We start from the raw sequence: 23152 nt of genomic DNA, 5'->3' as shown, positions 1-23152 counted from the left end.
ATCTGTAAAAATAATTTGAAAAGTCAATGAAATGACAATAAATTTTACAACTTGTATTTACTTGATATATAAACATGAACAACAAAATTCAACAAAAAATTAGTTATGTAAACACTGAGAGCCAAAGAAGAAAACAAATAAGTCAATTATAGAGTAAAATACCCCTGGGACGATTTTATGTCCAACACAATAAATAGCATATATAACCAATAATAAGTTTATTTGATATATAAACAACAAAATTAAAAAAAAAACAATCACTTATATAAAAACTGAGAGCCAAAACAGAAAACAAAAAAGTAAATTAAAAACTAAAATACCCTTTAGATGATTTTCTGTCCAACACAACAAATAACATATATAACAAAACTAAAAAAACAAAATAAAAATGTAGGATGCTATTATATGCAAAAAATAATAATAATAATAATAAAATAAAAATAACTTAAAAATAACATAAAATCACCAAACTAAACTGAAAGATTTTCTGTTTGTTCAGTATGTTATATATAATAATATATAACATATATAAAATATAATAAGTTTACTTGATATATAGAGATGAACAACGAAATTAAAAAAAATCAATTACATAAAAACTGAAAACCATAAACACCGAGAGCCAAAAAAAAATCAAACAGAACCTTCTAAATGTCACCCAAAAGTAGGATGCTATTATATGAAAAAAAAAATAAACAAAAACAAAAAAAACAAATATGTTTCAATTTTAAGAAAAATAAAAGGACAGGAGTGATATTTAGTGTTGGAACTTTCAAAATAAAAACAAAAAAGTAAATTAAAGACAAAAATGCCCCTGGGACGATTCAATGTCCAACAAAAGAGTGGTATTTAGTGCTGGAATTTTCTTTTAGATATTTTCAGGGGATAGTTTACTTGATATAACACATATAAAGTATAATAAGTAATTTAAAGACTAAAATACCCTGGGACCATTTTCTGTCAAACAGAACCTTCAAAATGTCACCCAAAAGTAGGATGCTATTATATGAAAAAAAAATAAACGAAAACAAAAAAAAAACAAATATGTTTCAATTTTAAGAAAAATAAAAGGACAAGAGTGATATTTAGTGCTGGAACTTTCAAAATCAAATAGCATATATAACAAAACTAAAAACAAAAAAGTAAATTAAAGACTAAAATACCCCTGGGACGATTTAATGTCCAACACAAGAGTGGTATTTAATGCTGGAACTTTCAAAATCAAATAACATATATAAGAAAACTAAAAACAAAAAAGTAAATTAAAGACTATAATACCCCTGGGAACATTTTATGTCGAACAAAAACATGAAGATCAAACTTCAAAGAACATCAAATAATATGAAAACACAAATTGCGAATAATCATTTAATTTGAAAAAAAAATAGCAAACATAGCTGCATTGGTTTTAATATATTTTCACAAAATGGTTTTATATTTTCAGTTATGATGATGAACTCACCAGATTTGTTATGTCAACAACGTGCAGAATGCAGATGCAGAAATCGTAATACTGAAGATGAGAATGGATGTTGAAGACAAGAATGCAGAATATAAACGGAGTTAATATATGAGTAAATTGGAATTCCTGATTTTTTGGGATTCATATAAATATTCAAAACAGTCAAAATAAGATAAGATATGCAGTGAATGAAATTGAACGTAAATTGATATTGTTTCCAAAACAACATGGATTTTTTTATTTGAAATTTGAATTTGAATGTTTATATGATCAGAAAATGATAAAGATGAAAAAAAATCGGGTTTTCTCCTAAACTTATGCAGTTTATACGGTTTTTTTAATATTTGTTGTGTTTATAAAATTTTTTAAATTTAGAAAATTTAGAAAATAGGATTTAAATGAATACATGACACGTGGCAAGTATGCATTGTAGAAAGGGGACATGTGACCAATTATAGGTTTTGTTTATTAGAGGAGGTAGATTGATACCGATGATTTCTTTTCAAATTCTAGACATTAATGTGTATAAAACTTATGTCGATATCCCTTCTTAAATTTAATGTTTTACTGGCTAACACGTTAAATTTAATGTTTTATTAGCTAAGACCATCTTCAATATGTTTCTATTTTTTTTTTAAAGAAAGTAAAATTGGGTAAATAGTATTTCATTTCTAACCTTATTCCATTTTTACCTGATTTTTACCCTTAAAAAGTATATTATATTTTTCTAACTTATAGAAATTGTCAAACACACTCTTCTATTAATTTGGTTTTAAGAAATATAATATATATTTTTTACATTACAATAATATTAAATAAATAAGAATATATTTATAATACATAATTATAAGTTTTTATAAAATACGTTATTATGTTTTAAAATTTCAAATATGTATTTAAATTTTAATATGAATTTGTTAAACAAAAAACAAACTTTTTATTTATAATTAATTAATATAATTTAATATATAACACAATATTATAAGTATTAAATATTACATTTAAATAATAATTAGTAGATAAAAAAAACAAAAACTGTATAAGTACATAAAATGAGAGAGTAAAACCGACAACTCAAAGTTCATCCAATTTTGGGGGAAATGAATAGTATAACACAAAATATTGTGTTATATTATTCATTTCCTCCAAAATAGGGGAATAAATGGATTATGGTTGGAGAGGAATGTGGGAAGAAATGGAGGAAAAAATAAAAAATGAGAGTGGGTTGGAGATGCTCGAACACGTTCAGTTTACATAAATATCCATTTGATGCATGAAATGCAACTTTTTGTTTTCATTCAACAAAATTTTAGATTTTTACTCTTTTTCAGTCTTATATTTAATTCGCCTAAAAACATGATATTTTTCCATTTACATTTCTTATAATCAAATTAAATCACAAATGATCAAACCGACTAGATAATTAACTAATGGTAATTGAATTTATTGTTCACAAGTAATCAACTATAATTCTCAATATTATTTTCTGGTTTGATTGTTTGTCTATTAAGTCTGATTCATAACAATCTTAAAGTTTTTTTTCGTGATTACATTTCTTAGACAAATGGACATGAAAATTTCTTCTACCGACTTCATATCAATGAACAGATTTTTTTTTGTGAAGTTTGATCACTTTGATGGTTAAAACTATACTCATTGAGCTAACAAAGTCACGTTTTTGCTTATTGCCGGAACGAGGTTGAGTTGAGGCTCTTAACAAAGTCTTGTAGATATCTAAGAAACAAAGGTGTTGTAAAACCTTGCCTATATGATCTATAGGTAGTGGTGCCTGAAATGAAGATTAATGGTTTATCTTTTGGAGGGTCATGAAAAAGGTTTATAATGCATGACCATATTAGTGCTCACTGATAAACAAAGATGGCAGGTGATGTGTGTGGGTAAACCGGAAAGATCTAAGGTTCTTGGTTTAAATTTTTAAGGATATAATTCAATTGGTCTCTTCTTCTTTCTTCCCATTATGTTTTGGTTTAATCTCCATGACACCTAGATGATGTCATTTGTTTGAGTGAAAGGAAACCTTCCAATTTAGAAGGATTGTTTGAAACATATTTTTATAGTTTAATTTAATATATTAAATAATGGTATGTGCCAAGTGATGAAACCTTGTTAAATTAACAAGAAAAAAATGATCAAAGTCGTTTTTTGGTCATGGTTATTCGAATACCAATTCCTCAGTGACATGTGTTTGAAGAACAATTCCTCAGAGGGACCTCTCAGGAAATGTTTTTCAAACACATGCCTCTGAGAAATTGTTCTTCGCATAACCATGACCAAAAAACAATATTGGTAAGTTTTTTCGATTTCAAACACAATTTTTTCAAACGATTTCAAACACAATTTTTTCGATTTTGGTAAGTTCAAACATAATTTTTTCGATTTTTAACACAATTTTTTCGCACCACTCTTTCAGTTTTGTTGAATTTTTTTTTGTGCTTTTATGAATTTATCCCTGCCACATCACTTCCTCAGAGCTTTTCCAATTCCTCAGAGTTGAACGAGTTCCGCGGAGACACTCTTTGCAGAAATCATGGTCATTTTCCGAAACTTTCATTTTCTTGGTAACGTTTTTTAAACAACCCCCTTTTTTTGGTCATTTCACAAATTTTCCCAAGAATATATTATGGAAAAAATAAAATATTGTACCATTTTTTGCAATGTACAATAAATACATATCATATATACATAAACAGACAAGGGTAAACGTCATGTAGCTCAACTATATTACAACTTTTGGTTTAAAATGGTCATTTTTTTAGCTTTTAAGGGGTACGGAATGCTATTTTACCTATTATTAAAGCCCTTATGCAAAAAATGAAGTTGTGTGATGGTTAACCTCGTCCTAGTCAGCAAGTAGTGTGCCACACGTCAATTAAAATTATGCCACCTAAGCCACCACCAGTGCCACACATACCTTATCAATAATTGAGCTTAGCCTACAAAATCTTTTTTAAAGAACGTATTCCTCGTCGTTGTCATCTTCCCTTTTTTGTCTTACCGTTCCTCTGAAAAATATCAAATATGGCCATTTATATGAAGATCGAACTTCATTTCACTGATATTTTTACAAGATACCCTACAATTAGTTACGCAGATGCAACGTAACAAAGGTTCGAAGATGTCGATTTCGTTGGAATGAACATGTACGAGTTAATGATGTTCCTTGAAAGATTCGAAAAAGACATGTGTGTGAACGTATACTTTTGCATGCCTGATATTGAGTTTCCTGATGAATTGAGGATATTAGCTATTGAAATGGACTACTAAGAGTTCATCGAAGTATGGTATGCTTGTGTTTGTGTCGTGGATGTATACATGGATCATCTTGGTGTTAATGTACATCAATGGATTATTGATGAGCAAGTTGAAGTTTGTATCCCCTCAGACAACCATTTTGGTGTAGCTGAAGTTAATGAGGAAGTACCTGTTGAGGGAGCTTTTTAGAATGACCCAGAAGAATTGTAAGGTAATATCCACGATGATCCTGAACATATTGATTTCATTCATATGACTATGTAACACCCAAAGTTTTGAAGGCCAAGAAAGAAATGAAAAACCTAATTTTTAGGGGCGACTCAGCGAGTCCAAGGAGGAACTCGGCGAGTCAGAGCGGGATCCGGGTCGAGGGGTAAGTGACCAACTCGGCGAGTCTGGTTTGTGCGAGGAAAACCCTAAATTCGGGACTTGGAGCCTATTTAAGCGTCTCATTCTCTCCCCTAGGGTTCCTTTGCTGCTTCTCTCACCCAGAATACGGACTCTAAGCCTCCATTGTTGTGCATTCAAGTTTCCAAGCCATTATGGGAGTGGTTTGAAGGAAGAAGAAGAAGGGGAAACATTGAAGCTTCAAGGATTGGCCTTGGACCTGAAGTTTGGGGAAACTTTCTGAGTCATTGAAGGTAATAAGTCGTTTCTTTCCTTTAGATCTTTTTTGGTTGTGAGATTTAGGGCTTTTTAAGCCATGGATAGTTATCCATTAGAGTTAGAAGCTGGATCTGGAGTTGCTACTTCAGATCTAAGTGTATTTTGGTCTTGGAAAGCATAAAGTTTCAGTCCTTGAGTTGATTATGGAGCCTCTTTGCTTTAAACCCTAGTTTGTGGTGTATTTTGCCTAGATCTCCTTCTCTACACGTAAAGTTTGCAACTTTACGTGAGGAATAGGCTTGGGAAGGGTAGATCAACAGTTTGGAGTCCATGCATGACTCAAAAGTCCTCTGCATGTATAGAGATATGAATGGACTCGGCGAGACCTTTGAGTGGACTCGGCGAGTAGCATGAAGACGAGGAGGAACTCAACGAGTGGGATGAACAGCTCGTCGAGTTAGATGAAGTTGGGTAGGAACTCGGCGAGTTAGAAGAACAACTCGGCGAGTCTGTTGAAGGTTGTCTTGGACTCGGCGAGTCAGGTCGCGAAACCCCAAACCCTTCGAGTTGAGACTCGAATCAGTGAGTCGAATGGAGACTCAGTGAGTTGGACAGGTCAGGACTCGGTAATCGGTAGACTCGGCGAGTCATGGACTGACTCGGCAAGTCGAGTCGCGAATAGAAGGACTCTGAACATATGAACTCGGCGAGTCAATAGGGTGACTCGGCGAGTAGGGTTGACCTGGGAGGTTGACTTTGACCAGGACTTTGACTTTGACCAGAGTTGACTTGGTTGTCTGTCGGGGGTCAGTTTGACTCAGTGTTGTATTGATATTGGTAGCTCGGGGAGCGAGTGGAGCAGGAGTTCAGAGAGTTGCCGCGCAACAACTAGTGGGTTCATCAGCCAGTTCAGCCAGTGTAGGTGAGTTTCCCTTTGTATGAATGGGTCTACGGCCACAATGCCGGCCCATGTAGTTATGAGTAGAAGACCCGGGGGTTAGCCCTAGGCACAGTATGCTAGTATGATATTCGGGATGAGGTCCAATGATAGAGGGCGGGTGCCTAAGGAATGGTTTATTTGATAGTTTATACTTGTTGTCTGTGTGATACTTATATGTGCCTGGTAGGGAGGTGAGTGTGGGCGAGGTCCCGTATCTCACCAATAGCAGAGTGTGGATGGTGTTCCACATCTCAGTAGTAGCAGAGCAGGGGCGAGGCCCAAGTTAGGGAAGGAGTGAGTGTGGGCTGGGCCCATACCTCACTATCAGCAGGAGTATGGACGGGGTTCCATGACTCATCAGTAGCAGGACAAGGGCGGGGCCCAGAGATAGGCGAGGCCTTAGGACAAGATCCGTTAGTATGTGTTTAGATTATGTGATGTGATGTGATATGCTTACGTGCTATTATATGCTAATGGGCGAGGCCCTGTGACAGGCGAGGCCTAAGTGAAATAGATCTGTATCCGAGCGGGGCTCGAAGCCAGGCGGGGCCTGGAGCGGCGGGGCCGTTGTAGCGGGTGAGGCCCAGGATAGCGGGCGTGGCCCAGTATGTGCAGTATGTGGTTATGCATGGTATGTGGTAGGGTGGGGAACTCACTAAGCTTCGTGCTTACGGTTTTCAGTTTTGGTTTCAGGTACTTCCGGTAGCGGAGGGAAGAGCTCGGGGTGATCGCATGTCACACACCATAGTTTAAGACAGTCTGGGAATGTTTACTCTGATAACGAACATGTATTTTGGAAACTAATACTCTGTTTATGTTTTAAAATGATGAATTTGCTTAAAGTAATGTTTTATTAAAAGAAATTTTTAGTCTTGAATTTTGGGACGTTACAGACTAAGACCATAAATGATGTGTTTTTTAGCAAGTGATGCCCCAACGAGCAGTCAACTCCATATAGTCCACCTCATGAGGATCCATATGTTCATATTGATGACAATAAGGCAAATCTTGAGGAGGTAACTACTTATAATGAAAATGTCCATTGGAAAAAACAAAAACTTGTGGTAGGTATGTGATTTGAAAGTCCAAAATAGTTAAAGCATATGTTATGTAATTACGTTGTTGCTAATGGGTATCAAATGTGCTACAAAAAATGATACTAGGAGACTTTTAGTTAAGTGTTGTTCTGGTAAGTATAAGTTTAGACTGTGGGCTTTATGGATGAGTGAAGACCATTCTTTCCAGATTAAGTCTCTCATAGATGGGCATAATTGTGAAAGAAATTTCAAATTGGGATCAATTGTTAGCTATGCTTGGATTGACAGCCATTTCACAACTGAGTTCTTAATATAAACAAAAAATAAGTGTTATGCTGCTTAGGGAAGAGGTCAAACAAACTTTTGGAATTGATGTGAGTATCGGTCAGTGTAGGAGAGCAAAGAAGCATAATATTCAACTAATTGAAGGCACATTGGTTGAGCACTATGCAAAGCTTTGGTTATATGGTGAAGAGATAAGAAGATCAAACCCTGGATCTACTGTGAAAATGGATGTGAGTAGTATGCCATATGGGAACACATATTTTAGTATGTTTTGAAGGACTAAAGCAAGGTTGGAGAGGCAATTTTAGAAGAGTAATAAACCTGGATGGCTGTTTCTTAAAAGGGTTATGTACTAGAGAGTTAATATGTGCAGTTGGAAGGGATGCTAATAATCATATTTTCCCAATAGCATGGGCAGTTGTTTGTGTGGAAAAGAAAGAGAATTAGAAATGGTTTTTGGAGAAGTTAAAGGATGACTTAGAAATGGCAAATGGTTTTGGTGTTACTTTGATGTCAGATCAACATAAGGTATATCACTTAGTCTTTAATGTCATATTAACTACATGTAAGTTGTATTGAATTTACATGAACTTTTTGTAGAAAAATTATCACCCATGTAAGTTGTGAAAGAGATATTGCCTACTGCTGAACACAGACTGTGTGCACGGTATATTCTTGCCAACTTCAGGAAAAGATTCACTAGAGTACACTATGAGAAGATGTTTTGGAGGGCATGCAAGGCACACACTGAGCCTTTTATTCAATTCAGCAATAAAGGAAATTCAAGATCTTAATCCTGCAGCCTTTCATTATCTTATGGAGAAGAACCCATAGTTATGGTGTAAAGCTTTCTTTCAGGAAGGAAGGATGCGTGATGCAGTAGAAAACAGATTTTCTAAGAGCTTTAACAATCTCATAAGAGATGCAAGGAAAAAACCAATCATCATAATGCTAGAAAAACTAGATTGTATGTTATGGAAAGGCAGTTTAATTTGAGCATGAAAAGTAGTTCATGGCCTGAATTTAAACCATATCCATCAATCACAACCTTACTCACTGAGTTGAAAAAATCTCAAAGGTAAATAATTTATCATTTTATTAAATACGCTCAAAACTATTAGCATAGACTAACTACTTAACTCTGTCATTAGATATTCACACAATTTACCAACTGGTTTAAACCAATTTGAGACAAGGAACTTGGCAGAGTCCTTTGTGGTAGATTTAGACATGAAGACATGTTCTTGTAGAGCGTGACAGTTAAATGGGTATGGGTGTGTGCATTCAATTGCAACCATATCCTACCCGAATAGAGATATTGGAAGTTATGTGGATCACATGTACTATGGAGCATTTTACAAGATCACTTATAATATCCAGTGTATGGCATGTATGGTAGCATTATGTGACCTTCTACTGAATTCATCGCACCACTGCCACCTTTGAAGAGGAAAATGTCAGGTAGATAAAAAGTTAGTAGAAGAAAGGACCCAATTGAAAAGACTACAAGACACATTGTGTCAAAGGGTGGGAAGAAAATTCTATGCAGTGTATGTAAGCAAGTTAGACATAACAAGGTTACATGTCCTCAAGTTGAGAAGCCCACAAATCTCAAGGTGAAAAAGAGAAAGAGATCGACTAGTAAAGATGGTAATGGAGGGGAAAGAATAAGTGGAGCAAAACCAAATGAAGATGCAAGACCTGAAGAGAAAGGAAATGAAGGTACACAAAAAAGGAAGCTTTTTGAAAGGATTATCAAGAAAAAACTAGGTAAAAGGGTTGAAGGGAAAATGTAGAAGGAAATACATGTGATAAACCTTTGGTTGTTGAGTATGGATAAAGTGTCATTTTGTATCACTATGTCGTAATGGTTGAATGATGTTAGATTTAAGTTTGGATGTTTGATGCATGTTATGTACTAGAGTTGGTTGTTACAATAATAAGTGTGTTGTTATTTACATGTTTGAATCTATAACTATATGTAATGTAATGGACGTGTTTGGTTTTAATTTCATGCATGTTCCCATTAGTCGTGCAAATAAGTGCATGTTCTCTATTATTGTATGTCTATATGGGTCCAAAGAATGTACTTACTAAACATCAAAAGAAATGGCATTTTCATTAACGTGAAATACGATTACAGACACATAATTCACTTATTAAACATCACAAGTAAATACCAATACCAATCCCTTACAGCTTGTAAACAATTATCACAAAGAAAACAACCTAACTAAGAGGTAACAAAACTTTAAGCTTCCTAACATCAGATTGAAACTTCTTATTTGACCTAACCAAACTTGCAATCAACCGTGCCTCACCACTTGTGTTGTAAAGTCCACTTCGTCTGCCCAACATATAAACCCATCACGGGGACCCTGACATAAAACATTTGTGAGTAAGATACGAAAAGGCAAATTACCATTTTCAATTATAGGGCTACAGTTAAAGTTGAAGGAAAATGCAATCAAATATTACCTTTTCTGGGGCAAGCATAAAAGGGTCGTCCGGGATTGGACTGAGTAGTTGAGGTTCGTAATATGGCATCAAATCCACATGAACATCCCACCGATTTCATCGACCGCTTAATCTTCGTAATGTTACTTGAAAAGAAACAAGAACAACAGAGAGAAAAAGAGGATAAAAATGACCAAATAGGAGTCTCATATGTATATATTCGAGGCTAAAAGGTGAAAGGATGAAATTACCCCCAACGACACTGAATGAGGGTTAGTGTCTTAAGAAAACCTTATTTTAAATTTTAAATTACTATTAATCTAAAACAAACACATTCCATAACATAATATAAAACATAGCCTAACTTTAATCAGGTCTTCTTTTCTATTTCAATGAATAAGTTTACATTTAGTTAGTTTATACAAAACTACTTGTGCTTACACATGTATTCAACCTCCACCATCACAAAATAAACAAGACACCACTAAACAACAACATAACACATTAACCCTAATACAAATACAACACTACATAAAAAACACAAACACAACCATACCTAATCAAAAGAAACACATCGACACCTAAAGATCACTTCTTCATTAGATAGTGAACTTTGTCCACCATGAAACCAAACATCAACACCACCATTCCCATCACCAACACAGTCAAAGATTGCACATTTTTCTCCGTATGCTCTAAACGACATTACATAACGAGTGAATCCACCCTCGTAATGACCATATCGCGACTCATTTCCTCCTTTAGTCGATTGACTTCGATCTTCTGCTCGGCAATCTGTGCCCTACATTCGCAAAAGATAGTATGCAAGCCGCCAAAGTTGATCCTATCACTAGAATTTATCGATATGGAATCAGGGGATTGTGGTGGTGGGATAGCCATCTCGTGATTATCGTGAAAACGAGAGTTTTCTGCTTGTCGGATTTGGTTTGGCCGAAATGGGAATTTAGCTGGTCGTGACCAAGAAACCACCGGTTTTGCTTACTGGGCCAGGAATGCCCGACTTATCAATTTATACAGTAAACTACTAGGGGCTCATATAGTCCATGCCAGATTAATCGTATTCTGGGCCGGAGCAATGAATCTATTTGATGTGGCTCATTTCGTACTAGAGAAGCCTATGTATGAACAATGATTAATTTTACTTCCCCACCTAGCTAATCTAGGTTCGAGGTGGGTCATTGTGGGGAAGTTATAGATACTTAACACTTAGGGTTTGCTTGAAAATATCATTCCTTTTAAGAACATTAGGGCCACAGTAACCCATAGGGCCCAAGCAAAGAATCGACTTCAACTCAGTGACATGTATAGCGAGTTGACTCAGTAAGCAGTAGCTTACATGGATTGTGTCTGGTATGGGAAACCTTTTAAAACAGGTAAACAGACCTATATAGCCGGTCAAATAACATTCCGTAACCTTAAAAGCTAAAAAAACAAAAGAGACCATTTAAACCAAAAGTTGCAACGTAGTTGAGCTACAGTGACATTTACCCAAACAGTCAATTCACACTCAAGTAAACATATCAAACAATGTGAACAAACTGTTAGTGTATTCATGTATATTAGTTTGTATAGCGCATGTTCTCGTGTATTGTATTAGGCCCATGGCTTGTGTATTTTGTGTATATGTATTCTTGTATTGTAAAAGTTGGAGGCAACAAGAATCTTTACCTTAACATGGTATCAAATACTTATTCTTCACCCTCCTAAAATTTGTCTTTCCTTTTTCAAATCGATCCTTTCCTTTCTATCATCTTCTTCCCTACGCAAACCCTAATGGCTGGTGATAAACAACATCCCACGCCTCCTACTCCTCTTACCAAGGCATATGCTGTCAACAACATCAAAACATATGTCCCGTTCATCCTTGATCAAACCACTCACAACTATGACCCATGGCGAGACCTATTCACAGCCCATTGCACCGCCTTCGAGGTCCTTGATCACATTGACAGTACCCACGATGCACCTAGCTAACCAACCTCCAACTGATTCACAATGGCAGAATCTTGACCAACTTCTGAAGCTTTGGCTGTTCGGTTCTATTTCTCAGTCTCTTATTACCTCTGCTCACTCTGTCAATGCCACTGCACACAAAATTTGGCTCAACATTGAAGCCATCTTCCGTCAAAACAATGATGCCACTGCTATTCAATTAGAAAACGAATTAAGAACAATCACAATGGGAGAGCTATCTATTCACGACTACTTCAACAAAATCAAGAAAATCACAGATCTTCTGGAGGGGATTGGTGAGAAAGTAAAAGAAAAACATGTGGTTATTCATGCAGTTAGCGGATTGTCCAGTAAATTTGATACTACCGTCGGATTCATCAGCCACAACAAACCAATCCCTTCGTTTGATGAAGTCAGGTCCTTGCTTCTTGCTGAAGAACACAGACTTCGCACCACCAGAACACCTCCACCATTGCAAACAATTAACCTCCACAAAATCACGGCAAGTAAATGTTCTTGAAGGTGCGTCATCTTAAAGAAAATTAGAAATGTCAAAGTGACTAAATCAATTTGATAATGTGTTGTACTATGGATCAGAATGTTGATGTTTTTACAAAATCTATAAACGCGGGTTATTAACTATTTATGTAACAAAGTAGTTATGATCAATCTATTCCAAGGTTAAGGTCGATGCATGTAAGGTGTTGAAATATTGGTATATATGGTATATAACAAAGTTGTTTGGTATTTATTTTGTACGTTTATATGCCCAACACTAAAAATGAAAAGTCAGCGAGATGAATCAACACTAAAGCTAAATGAAAGAAAGAAAGAGTTTAAGTACTAAAGGTGTGCAACATTTAAAGACCGAGGAGCTGCGTGCAAAAAGGGAAGCAAATTAAGGAGTAATCAGTAATTACGATTTGTATATAAACACTATTCATTCGGCCATTTTAGCTCAAGTTTCTGCATTGATTTTCTACTCATCGTCAAGTTTCTGCATTGATTTTCTACTGTAAGTTCTAATCAGTTTGCTTTAACGTATAAGTTTCATATATTTTGTTCAAAACCTTTTCGGTTGATTCACTGTATTAACAAAATTGCTTAAATTAACTACAACCTGTGAATTAATGCATGCAATCAAACAGGCTATATATATAGTTGAAGTATCATCATCTTCAATTCATCATCAATACAACCTGCAAGTGCACTCATGGAGACTAAAACTGAGGTATCACAAGAATTGCCTGGAGTACAAGTTAATCAGCTACCACCAGTGGTTTATATAAAATCTACACCTCTAGCGGATATTATACAACCTGTCAATCAGATACCATCGTCTTTTCCAACATCAGCCAATGTTATACATTCCGACAATCAGATACCACCATCAGAGGTTATTATACAACCTCCACCACTGAAACAGTGAAACTTACCCTACCTGGTCGTATCATTGGTGGCAAGTGATGTCAATATTATCAATGCTGATTTCTAATAATGATTCGAATGTGTTTGAGGTGGCAAATGGAGATGGAAGCTCAGGAACACGTTACACGTAAATAAAAAGGATTAATATATATGTACGTATATGTTGTTATTCTATAATGTTAATCGTTTTCTGAAAGATATATTAATTAAGTGTTTGTTTCTATTAGTTAAGCGGACATTTGTTTCTTTTATTAGTTTTAGATTCTAAAGTTCTTTTATTTTTACACGATCTTTAAGAATTTTAAGGAAGGTAAGACCAATGGAGGGTTTTGGTTTATATTGAAGTATGAATTTTGTAAGTAAAAGTTGGAACTATAAAGTAGACATTTTCAGTAGGGTTAAACGTTAGATTAAAGATAACGATAAATTATGAGAAGAAAAAAAATAAGAAAATAAGGATTTACATGGTTTTGTATATTTCATCCAAAAACAACCTTATCATATAAATTACGATTAAAAAAAAAGATAAAACGTCCTTAAATAAATTTTGCCAAAACCAATATTAGATAAAAGTTTTATTGAATTCATTGCTCATGGTAAATGTTGTTTTTGCCTTATCATTACTAGGCCTACAAAATACATTTTGGCAACTACTAGAATTTCCCAATACATATTTTTACTCTATGAATATAATTCAAAATACTTTTACTAAGGACACAAGTCTTTAGTAAAATAAAATTTTTAAAACAACTTTTACCACGTACATACTCAAACAATAACTATGAAGTTTCTCATATAAGTTACCTTCGGGTTTATCCGAAGAGTGTACATTCGAGATTCATATATATAACAACAAAACTCTCTCCCAATGAAATTACTAACATGCCCTTCTAGAATCTAAAGCTTTGATACAAATTAGAAACTCGATCATACATTGTTGACCAAAACTTTTCTACACAAAGAAAAAAAAAATACATTCATACACGACTCACATACTGCCCAGTCCTTGTATCCACAACAATCACTTGACCTCTCTCTACAAACAAAGGAACATTAACAACAGCACCCGTTTCCACAGTGGCTGGTTTTGTTCCTCCTACAACAATTTCATGTGCAACAAAATCAAAATTTTGCAAAAATCATAAATATGTTATTGTTTTTATTCGACAAAATGTCCTTTTTTTATCGATCAGTTAAGGGTATTTCTGGAAATTAACTCTTTTATAAATAGGATGAATACCTTGAGCTGTGTCACCTTTCAACCCAGGATCAACCTCAACTACAGTCACCTTAACTTGAATCGGGAGCTCAAAATCTATAACCTGAAAACACTCGATAACATTAATATATTATAATTTATAAATTTATTAAACTTTTATTAAAAAAATTGGTAGGCGTATGTTGCAATTTTCATACCTTTCCTTTCCAAAAAAGCAAAATGCAATCCATGCCTTCTTTTAGCCACTTTGTCTTATCTCCCATATCTGACTCATTAAGCCGAACTTCCTCATATGATGTCTGAATAACATTTGCCAAAATTTAAAAAGAATAAAAAAACAAATTTTGGAATACTGTATTAGAAAAAATATAAATATATTTAAAATACCAGATCCATGAAGACATACTGTGGACCATCCTTGTATGTAAACTGTTTTGTCTCCTTAGAGATCTCTGCTTGTTCAATCTAACAAAAGCATACGAAATAGATTAAGCATAAATTACAAATTTGCCCTCATTCCATTTCCCAATTTCGTTGTTGATTTCTCAAATACTTTTTAAACATCATTCATCTATCACGTTGATCTTTATTAAGAAAAAACTTTATCATATTTTGTCAAGAGTCTTTTGAATTTACCTTGCTTCCAGCTCTGAAAGTTTTCTCAACAGAATTTCCTGTGAGATGATTCCGAAGTGTAGTCCTTACATAAGCAGCCCCTTTTCCAGGCTTCACATGAAGAAACTCTGAAAATTTAATCAAAGAAAGAAAAAACGAAAAAGAAATTGAATTTGATTATACTAATTATAGCGACTAGATGTTGGAATAATGAATTTAGAGTGATTGGGAAAAGGTATACCTATAACTTTCCATGGAGTACCATCTACCTCAATGTTAGAACCCACCTTAATATCATTGCTAGAAAACGCATAAATTCCTGCAATATTCATAAATTAACTTCAATCTATAAATATTATCAGAGTGGCAACCCCTAATCGACATATATTCATATTTGGAAAGGTATTGTGCATCAATTCGATTGTGCTTCGGTGAAACAAGTATTTGAATAGAGGTTCTGCAAAACCCTTGTTAGCATTTTGAAAAGACAGGTTTTCGTAATTGAAACGCATGAACTGAAACCCCTAATTACACATATTGATAGAAAGATAGAATTTGTACTTGGGAATGTAGGACGCCGTGAAGAAAGCTTCATTGGAAGAAAGAATTTTTTTGACGAAAATGAAATTGAAGAATGTGCAGGCGTTGGTGGAACACTTGATGAGAAAGGCGACAACTTGAATGCCATCATACTCGCCATAACTTTGGGATTTGGCTAGAGCGATTATTTGTGAGCGGGTGTTTGAAACTATAGTCGAATTTCCAGTCGTTTTTCACCCAGAAAACATCATCTGCGAGGTCCAAAATCCACTTGAACTCGAGGACTCGATGCTTGGATAAGGGGGGTTTTTGGATACTGGTGTTTTGCGTTTGGTTTCTTGATTTTGTTTTTGGTAAATGGTAGAAAGCACCCTGTAATTTTGGATATTTTCAATTCAAAGCCTCGAATTTACAAACTTTTCATTTCAAGTTATTGATTTATTTTTCTTTATATATCATGAGGTGTTGAACTAAAATATAAATTACTAAACTTTAGAGGGTGATTGGGATTACTTTTGAAACTGATTTTTCGGACTTTTGGCTATTTCAAAAATATCAAAAGTTTAAAAAAAGTATTTGGCAATTTCAAAAATCTTTTTAGATTGACTTTTTAGCAAGAAGAAAAAGATGATGATTTTTGGTGACTTTTGGTTTTTGTTTCCTCAAAAGTTAATCCAAACACATTATAAAAACTCATTTTTGAAAAAAAAACATAAGTCAAAAAGTCATTTTGTCAAAAATGATTTTTTAGGTTAAAAAAGCAATATGAAACACCTCTTAATCTCTATCTTTTATTATAGTCTCATGTATAATAGTATAACAAATTGTTTATATCTTTCACACTATATGCATCTGACTCTAACTTGTGGAAAGGACAACAATAATTAACCAACTATATAGATATGTATTTGGGTCTCCCAACAGTTCAACACATCAATATTCTTCGTATCTTGAGATATCTTATGGGCATTCAGTTCCCTAACCCTGTGTTTTCTTCTATATCCTCTATTGATATGCGTGTTTATAGTGATTTTGATTGGAATAGTGATCCTCATCATTGAAAATCCACCATTGGCTTTTGTATCTTCCTTGGAGATTTGTTGATTTCATGGAAGAGTTAGAAACATAATGTTGTCTCTCGATCTTCAACAGAGGTTGAACATCGAGCTATGGTTGCCACCACTTATGAGATTATTTGGCTACTTTGGCTTCTTGCATATATGGATGTTGGCATTTCTCACCCTTGCGTATGAAGTCAACACCAACACGATATTGATTGCCAATAATTTGATTTTTTATGAGTGAATAAAACATTTTGAGATTGATTATTATTTCAGTCGTCATCACTTTCAGAATGAGACTATCTTTCATCCACATGTTCCATCAACATTGTTGATTGTTGATATGTTTACAAAAGCTTTTTCTGCTTCCCATTTTCATTTTTATCTAACAAACTCTTAATGCTTATTTGTCTCACATTACAGATTTGAGGGGGGATGTTATCCTAATAAACGTATTGGGCTTATTTTGTTTTAGGCTTTACTTAGCCTTTTAGCCCCATTAACCATATATACTTTTCTTATTCATAGTTGTATTTGCCCTTCTTTGTATTCATACTTTACTGAAGGATAAAAAATGCTCAATTTATTCTTCAAGATTCACTAAATGATGCGATCCATGAGGTGAGATCTTGATGTAGGTAAAGCATACAATTATCCACCATGAATATATGTGAATTTTGCTCATAATAGGACTTATATATATATATATATATATATATATATATATATATATATATATATATATATATATATATATATATATATATATATAAACCAACATTCACATTGACTTTGCTAACTATGGATATTTAGATTAACAAAAACAAATAAGGGATTTAACACATGCTAATATAGATGTAACACCCCAATTTTCCAGATTCCCAGGTGCGATTTAGATAGCCAAGAGAACCATATAGGTTCATACTTTCACAGATGAGGGATTCCTTCTTACAGTAGAGGATCAGTTAGATTAGGAATTCAGTAGGTGGTGTATATTTCCATAAGGAGCATTGAGTACTCAAGACATATAACAGACATAGAGATTCGATTCAAACCATAATAGGGATTCAATTATCCCGCGCCAAGGAATTGCAACAATAGGATCAATGTCAAAGGAAAGAGTGTTTTCGTCGTACTACCATTTCAAGTTATCACCTAAGGTGCGTATAGGAAAAACTAGACACGTCGTAGGAGACCATTTGAAAAGGATTGTTCCCATTAAGCATATGATAATGCTTCGGTGTTATTTTAGGCTGCAGGTTAGACTGCATGTTTGATTTAGTTATTCCTTTCATCCGAAGTGCAAGGCTTAATATAAAACTAGGATCGAATTTTAAACATTCATAGGTTGAAAAAAGACGAAAAATAGACTTTAGCATCTGTACCATGTAGATTAAGGACCTTTAGGAAGGAGGATGGTTGGGTTTCTTCAGGACAGTAGGATAATGGTGGAGAGTCTTTAAGACCCCTGAAGGGTTGATCGTGAGTCTTCAGGCCCGATGGGGGATAATAACAAGAATGATATGGCATCGATCCCAGTAGTTGGATAGTACCACGACATATCATGAGAAGGCATAAGAACGAATTGCTCGAATAATAGTTTTATGTTAATATAGGTAAAGTAATTTGAGCCTTGCAAAAAGGCTACTAGTGACCTAGTGCTCATTATAATGTATTAGGTTAGAAGATAAGCAAGCCTTATAATGAGTCCGTTATCAATATTAGAGTATTGGTTATAGAATTTTCATGTCAGTAAATCCATTATAGTGGTTTTGGTTAAATTTTAGGATGTTAGAAAACCTGAACTAGGTAGAGAAACCACTTGCAATCTAGATTTGTGTGTGTTTTAAGGATATGTCGTAAGCCTTTTTAGAGGCATGTTCCGGAAAGTGGATTTTGTTAGGGTGTCGTAGATAAATTTCCATAGTTAATCACTCCATAATAAGTCGACCGTGTCGACATTTTACGTATGAAGGTGATTGTCCATCATAGAGCACAAAATTTTGGAAGTCCAGATCGACAAGTTCCCAATTGTGGATGACTTCACAAGACGTTCGGGAGTACGTCTAAGTTAGAAAACAAAGTTCTACGGATATATATATATATATATATATATATATATATATATATATATATATATATATATGCGGAATCGATACAACAACATTGGTTAGATCATGAGTTGATCTCAATAACTCCAATAAAATGACATCTACGTGCACTAGGAGTGAGATTTCTGGGACAAAATCTTTGTAAGAGGGGGAGAGTTGTAACACCCCGTTTACACCATTCAGTAGGATTTAATATAAATGTTTGTTTTTAAAATTCGAAGTAGAAATATATTACCTTTTAGCCAAAGTAATCATCATAAACATGTAGTAAGCGTCAATACGAGTTTCGTACATATATAGAACGCTCAAATCTAACTTCGTATGGAAAAGTTATAATTGTTCGAAGTCTTGCGTTCAACCCTATATGGAAAAGTGTTTTGTAAAAAGTGAATCGGATATAGGTTGCTTATTAGCCTTAGTGATCTAACTGAAAATCATAGTATTCATGTAAACAAGAACGTGCATATAGAGAACACCTAAATTAGATTTCGTATGAGGAAGTTATATTTTTTCGAAGTTCAGTATGGTAATGCGCAACACTGAAATCGAAATTAAGATCGATTGATTGTTAGCCAAAACAATCCAAATGAGCGTTGAATATCTCGTGAATATGAACCCGTCGATATAAAGACAATTGAGAACGAATGTCGTATGGAAGAGTTACGATTTTTTTTACAGGTTTTAATAGTCTAAGTCCTTTAAAAATATAATTTTAAAAATAAAATGAGAATTGACCAGTGGAGTCTAAATAAAACATAGAATTTTTAAAGACACCAATACTCCAATACTCTATTGGAGATCAAGCAATATAACAATAAACAAGAACAGGGGTAAAACTGGAATTGGCAGCCGAATACTTTTCTTATTGAATGAAACTTACTAGCAACCTAATGATTGAGTTGCTTTACAAATGAAATTTCGACTGATGAATTGTGATCACTGAACTACTCTATTTATACTACTAGATTTAACAAAAAAGAGAAATACTAGGGTCAGTTCATTTTCTAACAGTCATGACTGCCCACATTTTTATTTTTCCTAATTACCAGGTCAATCCTTGACCAACATTTCTCCCCCTCAAGGTTGACCTTTCTTCTTCAGATCTTCTATGCCAATTAGTGCTCTCATCTCAGCAAACTTTATCCTTAGCATTGCCTTTGTTAGAACATCAGCCTTCTGTTGATCTCCACTCACATGTTCCACTTAAATCTGCTCCCTTTCAACACACATGCGAATAAAGTGGAACTTTGTGTGTATGTGCTTGCTTCTACCATGAGACACCAAATTTCTTATGAGTGCAATGGTGGATTGGTTGTCGATTAGCAGCTTCACCTTCTGTGCTTTCCTTCCCATTAGCTCACTGAACAAATTTCTTAGCCACAGTCCTTGACATGCTGCTGCAGTTGCAGCCATATACTTGGCTTCACATTAGCTAAGTGCCACTGTTTTCTGTTTCTGCGATGCCCATGTTATGAGATTTCCTGAGTAGTAGAAAGCTACTCCAGTGGTTCCCCTTCTATCTTCACAATCACTGTTGTAACTACTGTCATTGTATCCCACTAGTCTTCCATCACCTCCCCTGTGATACTTTATCCCATATTGGGTTGTTCGCTTCACATATCTCAAGATATGTTTTATAGCAGCATAGTGACTTTGTTTGGGACTTTGCATAAAATTGCTCACTACTCCAACACTGTAATTGAGGTCTGGTCTTGTGTGGACCAGGTATCTCAAACTACCAACAAGCCTCATGTACATTGTTGCATTTATTGGTTCACCATCTTCATCTTTGGTTAACTGGAGTTTTGGCTCCATTGGGTACTGGGAACTATTGCAGCCTCCCATACCTAAAGTCTTTAAGATCCTTTTAGCATACCCCTTCTGTGTGAGCATTGTACCATCCTTACCCTGTACTACTTCAATTCCCAGGTAATATGATAACAATCCCAGATCACTCATATCAAACAAACACTTCATTCTATCTTTGAATATTTGGATTCCCTTCTCACTTGACCCAGTGACTATGAGATCATCTACATATACTCCAACTATGAAAGTCAAGTTGGGTTTTTTTTACCTTGTAGACAACTTGTTCTTGAACGCATCTGGTGAATCCGAGTGACTTGAGTTACTGGTCAAGTTTTGTATTCCATGTACTTGGTCCCTGTCGCAACCCATACAGGGCCTTGTGAAGGCGATATACCCAGTCTTCCTTGCCTTTGACTGTGAATCCAATGGGTTGACTTACGTAGACTTCCTCCTTAAGATCACCGTGTAGGAATGCTGACTTGACATCCAGGTGATGTACGAGCCAATTTTCCTTCGTCTCTACCGAGAGGATCAGTCTTATCGTCTCCAGTCTGGCCACCGGTGCAAATGCATCATCAAAGTCGACACCCCTTTGTTGAACGTAACCCTTGGCGACCAAACGAGCCTTGTGCTTGATTACTTCTCCGGCTGCATTCTTTTTCGCCTTAAATACCCACTTTACCCCTATCGCCTTGCGATTTGGGGGTAGCCTGGTTAAAGTCCAGGTATTGTTTTCTCAATTGACTTCACTTCCGTTTCCATGGCTCGTTTCCACCCTTCCTCACTTGATGCTTCTTCGTAGGTTGTGGGTTCATCATCAATCAACATTAATTCTTGATTAATTTCATACAGATTCTGTATCTGCTCCTCCTCCAGTCTAGTCGTATTTTCATATAAGTCGTTGATTGAGCGAAAGCCCCTTGTTGGTGTGTCATCATATGAAGCTACAAACCCGCTTCTTGATTGGATCGTCCATACTCGACTGGGAGGTGTTGAGTTGGTACCAGGTACATACGACTGTGTCGAGTCTTCAAGTCGTGAGTCATCCAATCCAATGTCTCCATAGAGATCGTTTAACGACGTCACAGGGTCTTCGTTACTGTTAATTGACTGATCAGGATCTTGGGCCGGCTGGGATTGGGCTCCCTCATGGACAATAACATTGGTCCAATAGGGCGTTGAAAGTGGCTCCCCCGTTGTTTCATTATTCCAAGCCCAAGGCCTTCCTTCATCAAAGATCACGTCTCGAGTTATCACTATCCGTCGACTGCTGGGGTTAAACATACGGTACCCTTTTGTTCCTTCTTCTGTTCCCAGGTACACCATTGGCTCGCCTCGATCAGTTAGTTTTCTCAGGCCTTGCAATTGCTTCATAAATCCCACGCAACCGAAGATCTTCAAGTGTGCGGTTGAGGGTTTAGAAGCTTTCAGTGATTCGTATGGGGTTACGTCTTTGAGCGCTTTTGTGCTTGTTCTGTTCAACAAATACACTGAATGTCTCATGGACTCTCCCTAAAATTGATCCGGTATCCCCATAGCCTTGAGTAGTGCCCTAGTCATTTCCAAAATCATCCTATTTCGACGTTCCACAACCCCATTTTGCTGTGGGGTGTGTGGTGTTGTCAATTGTCGCTTGATTCCCGCTTGCTCACAAAAGAACCGAAATTGATTCGAATTGAACGCACCTCCACGGTCAGTTCTTATCATCTTGACTTTGTGGCTGCTTTCTTTCTCAACTTGCAATTTTAACTTCTGAAACATGCTCAACGCTTCATCTTTTGTTTTGATCAGGTATACCCACATATACCATGAGTAATCATCCACGATTAAGAGGAAATGTTGATTCCCTCCTTTGGTTGCTGGGGTGATGGGTCCGCATAATTCTGCATGCACTAGCTGTAGTGGCTCTTTAGCTCTCCACGTGGCTTCCTTTAGAAAATCTTGTCTTGGTTGCTTGGCCAGCATACATCCTTCACACACCTGTGACGGTTGAGTCACCTGGGGTATGCCTAATACCATCTTCTTATGTGTCATCTCCTCGAGTGTTCTGAAGTTAGTGTGTCCCATGCGTGCGTGCCATAACCATGAGTCATCGTCTATACTCATGGCTAAGCACACATGCTTTCCAGGTGTAAGTTTAATTTTATAAAGTCTGTTCTTGGATCTATGCACCTTCATAACCAAGCTTCCTGCTTCATCATTCATTCTTAGGAACTCCTTCTTCATCCCTATGTCCTACCCCTCTTCGGTCATTTGTCCCAGACTTATTATATTAATGTGTAGGGAAGGAATATAATACACATCTGGGATGACAAATTGATCACCATTCTTGCAA

The 23152-nt window shown here is 35.4% G+C and overlaps 1 protein-coding gene and 1 long non-coding RNA gene across 2 annotated transcripts; one reads left to right on the top strand and one right to left on the bottom strand.

Annotated features, from left to right (window-relative positions):
- The first annotated feature begins 11749 nt into the window (after window positions 1–11749).
- On the top strand, window positions 11750–13688 carry LOC111887992 (uncharacterized). Its single transcript, XR_002848976.2, has 2 exons — window positions 11750–13049; window positions 13183–13688. It is a non-coding gene; the product is annotated as an uncharacterized LOC111887992 (long non-coding RNA).
- Window positions 13689–14227: 539 nt separating this feature from the next.
- LOC111887937 (uncharacterized) lies at window positions 14228–16168 on the bottom strand. Its single transcript, XM_023884072.2, has 7 exons — window positions 15858–16168; window positions 15538–15615; window positions 15318–15424; window positions 15069–15146; window positions 14879–14980; window positions 14703–14784; window positions 14228–14558 (listed from the first exon to the last, which is right to left on the bottom strand). The coding sequence occupies exons 1-7, from the start codon at window positions 15994–15996 to the stop codon at window positions 14440–14442; spliced, it is 705 nt and encodes a 234-aa protein (XP_023739840.1). The 5' UTR covers window positions 15997–16168; the 3' UTR covers window positions 14228–14439.
- Between the last annotated feature and the right edge of the window lie 6984 nt (window positions 16169–23152).

The sequence above is a fragment of the Lactuca sativa genome, chromosome 5 (genome assembly GCF_002870075.4).
Source record: "Lactuca sativa cultivar Salinas chromosome 5, Lsat_Salinas_v11, whole genome shotgun sequence".
NCBI lineage: Eukaryota > Viridiplantae > Streptophyta > Magnoliopsida > Asterales > Asteraceae > Lactuca > Lactuca sativa.
This window is presented reverse-complemented; position numbering and strand designations above follow the sequence as displayed.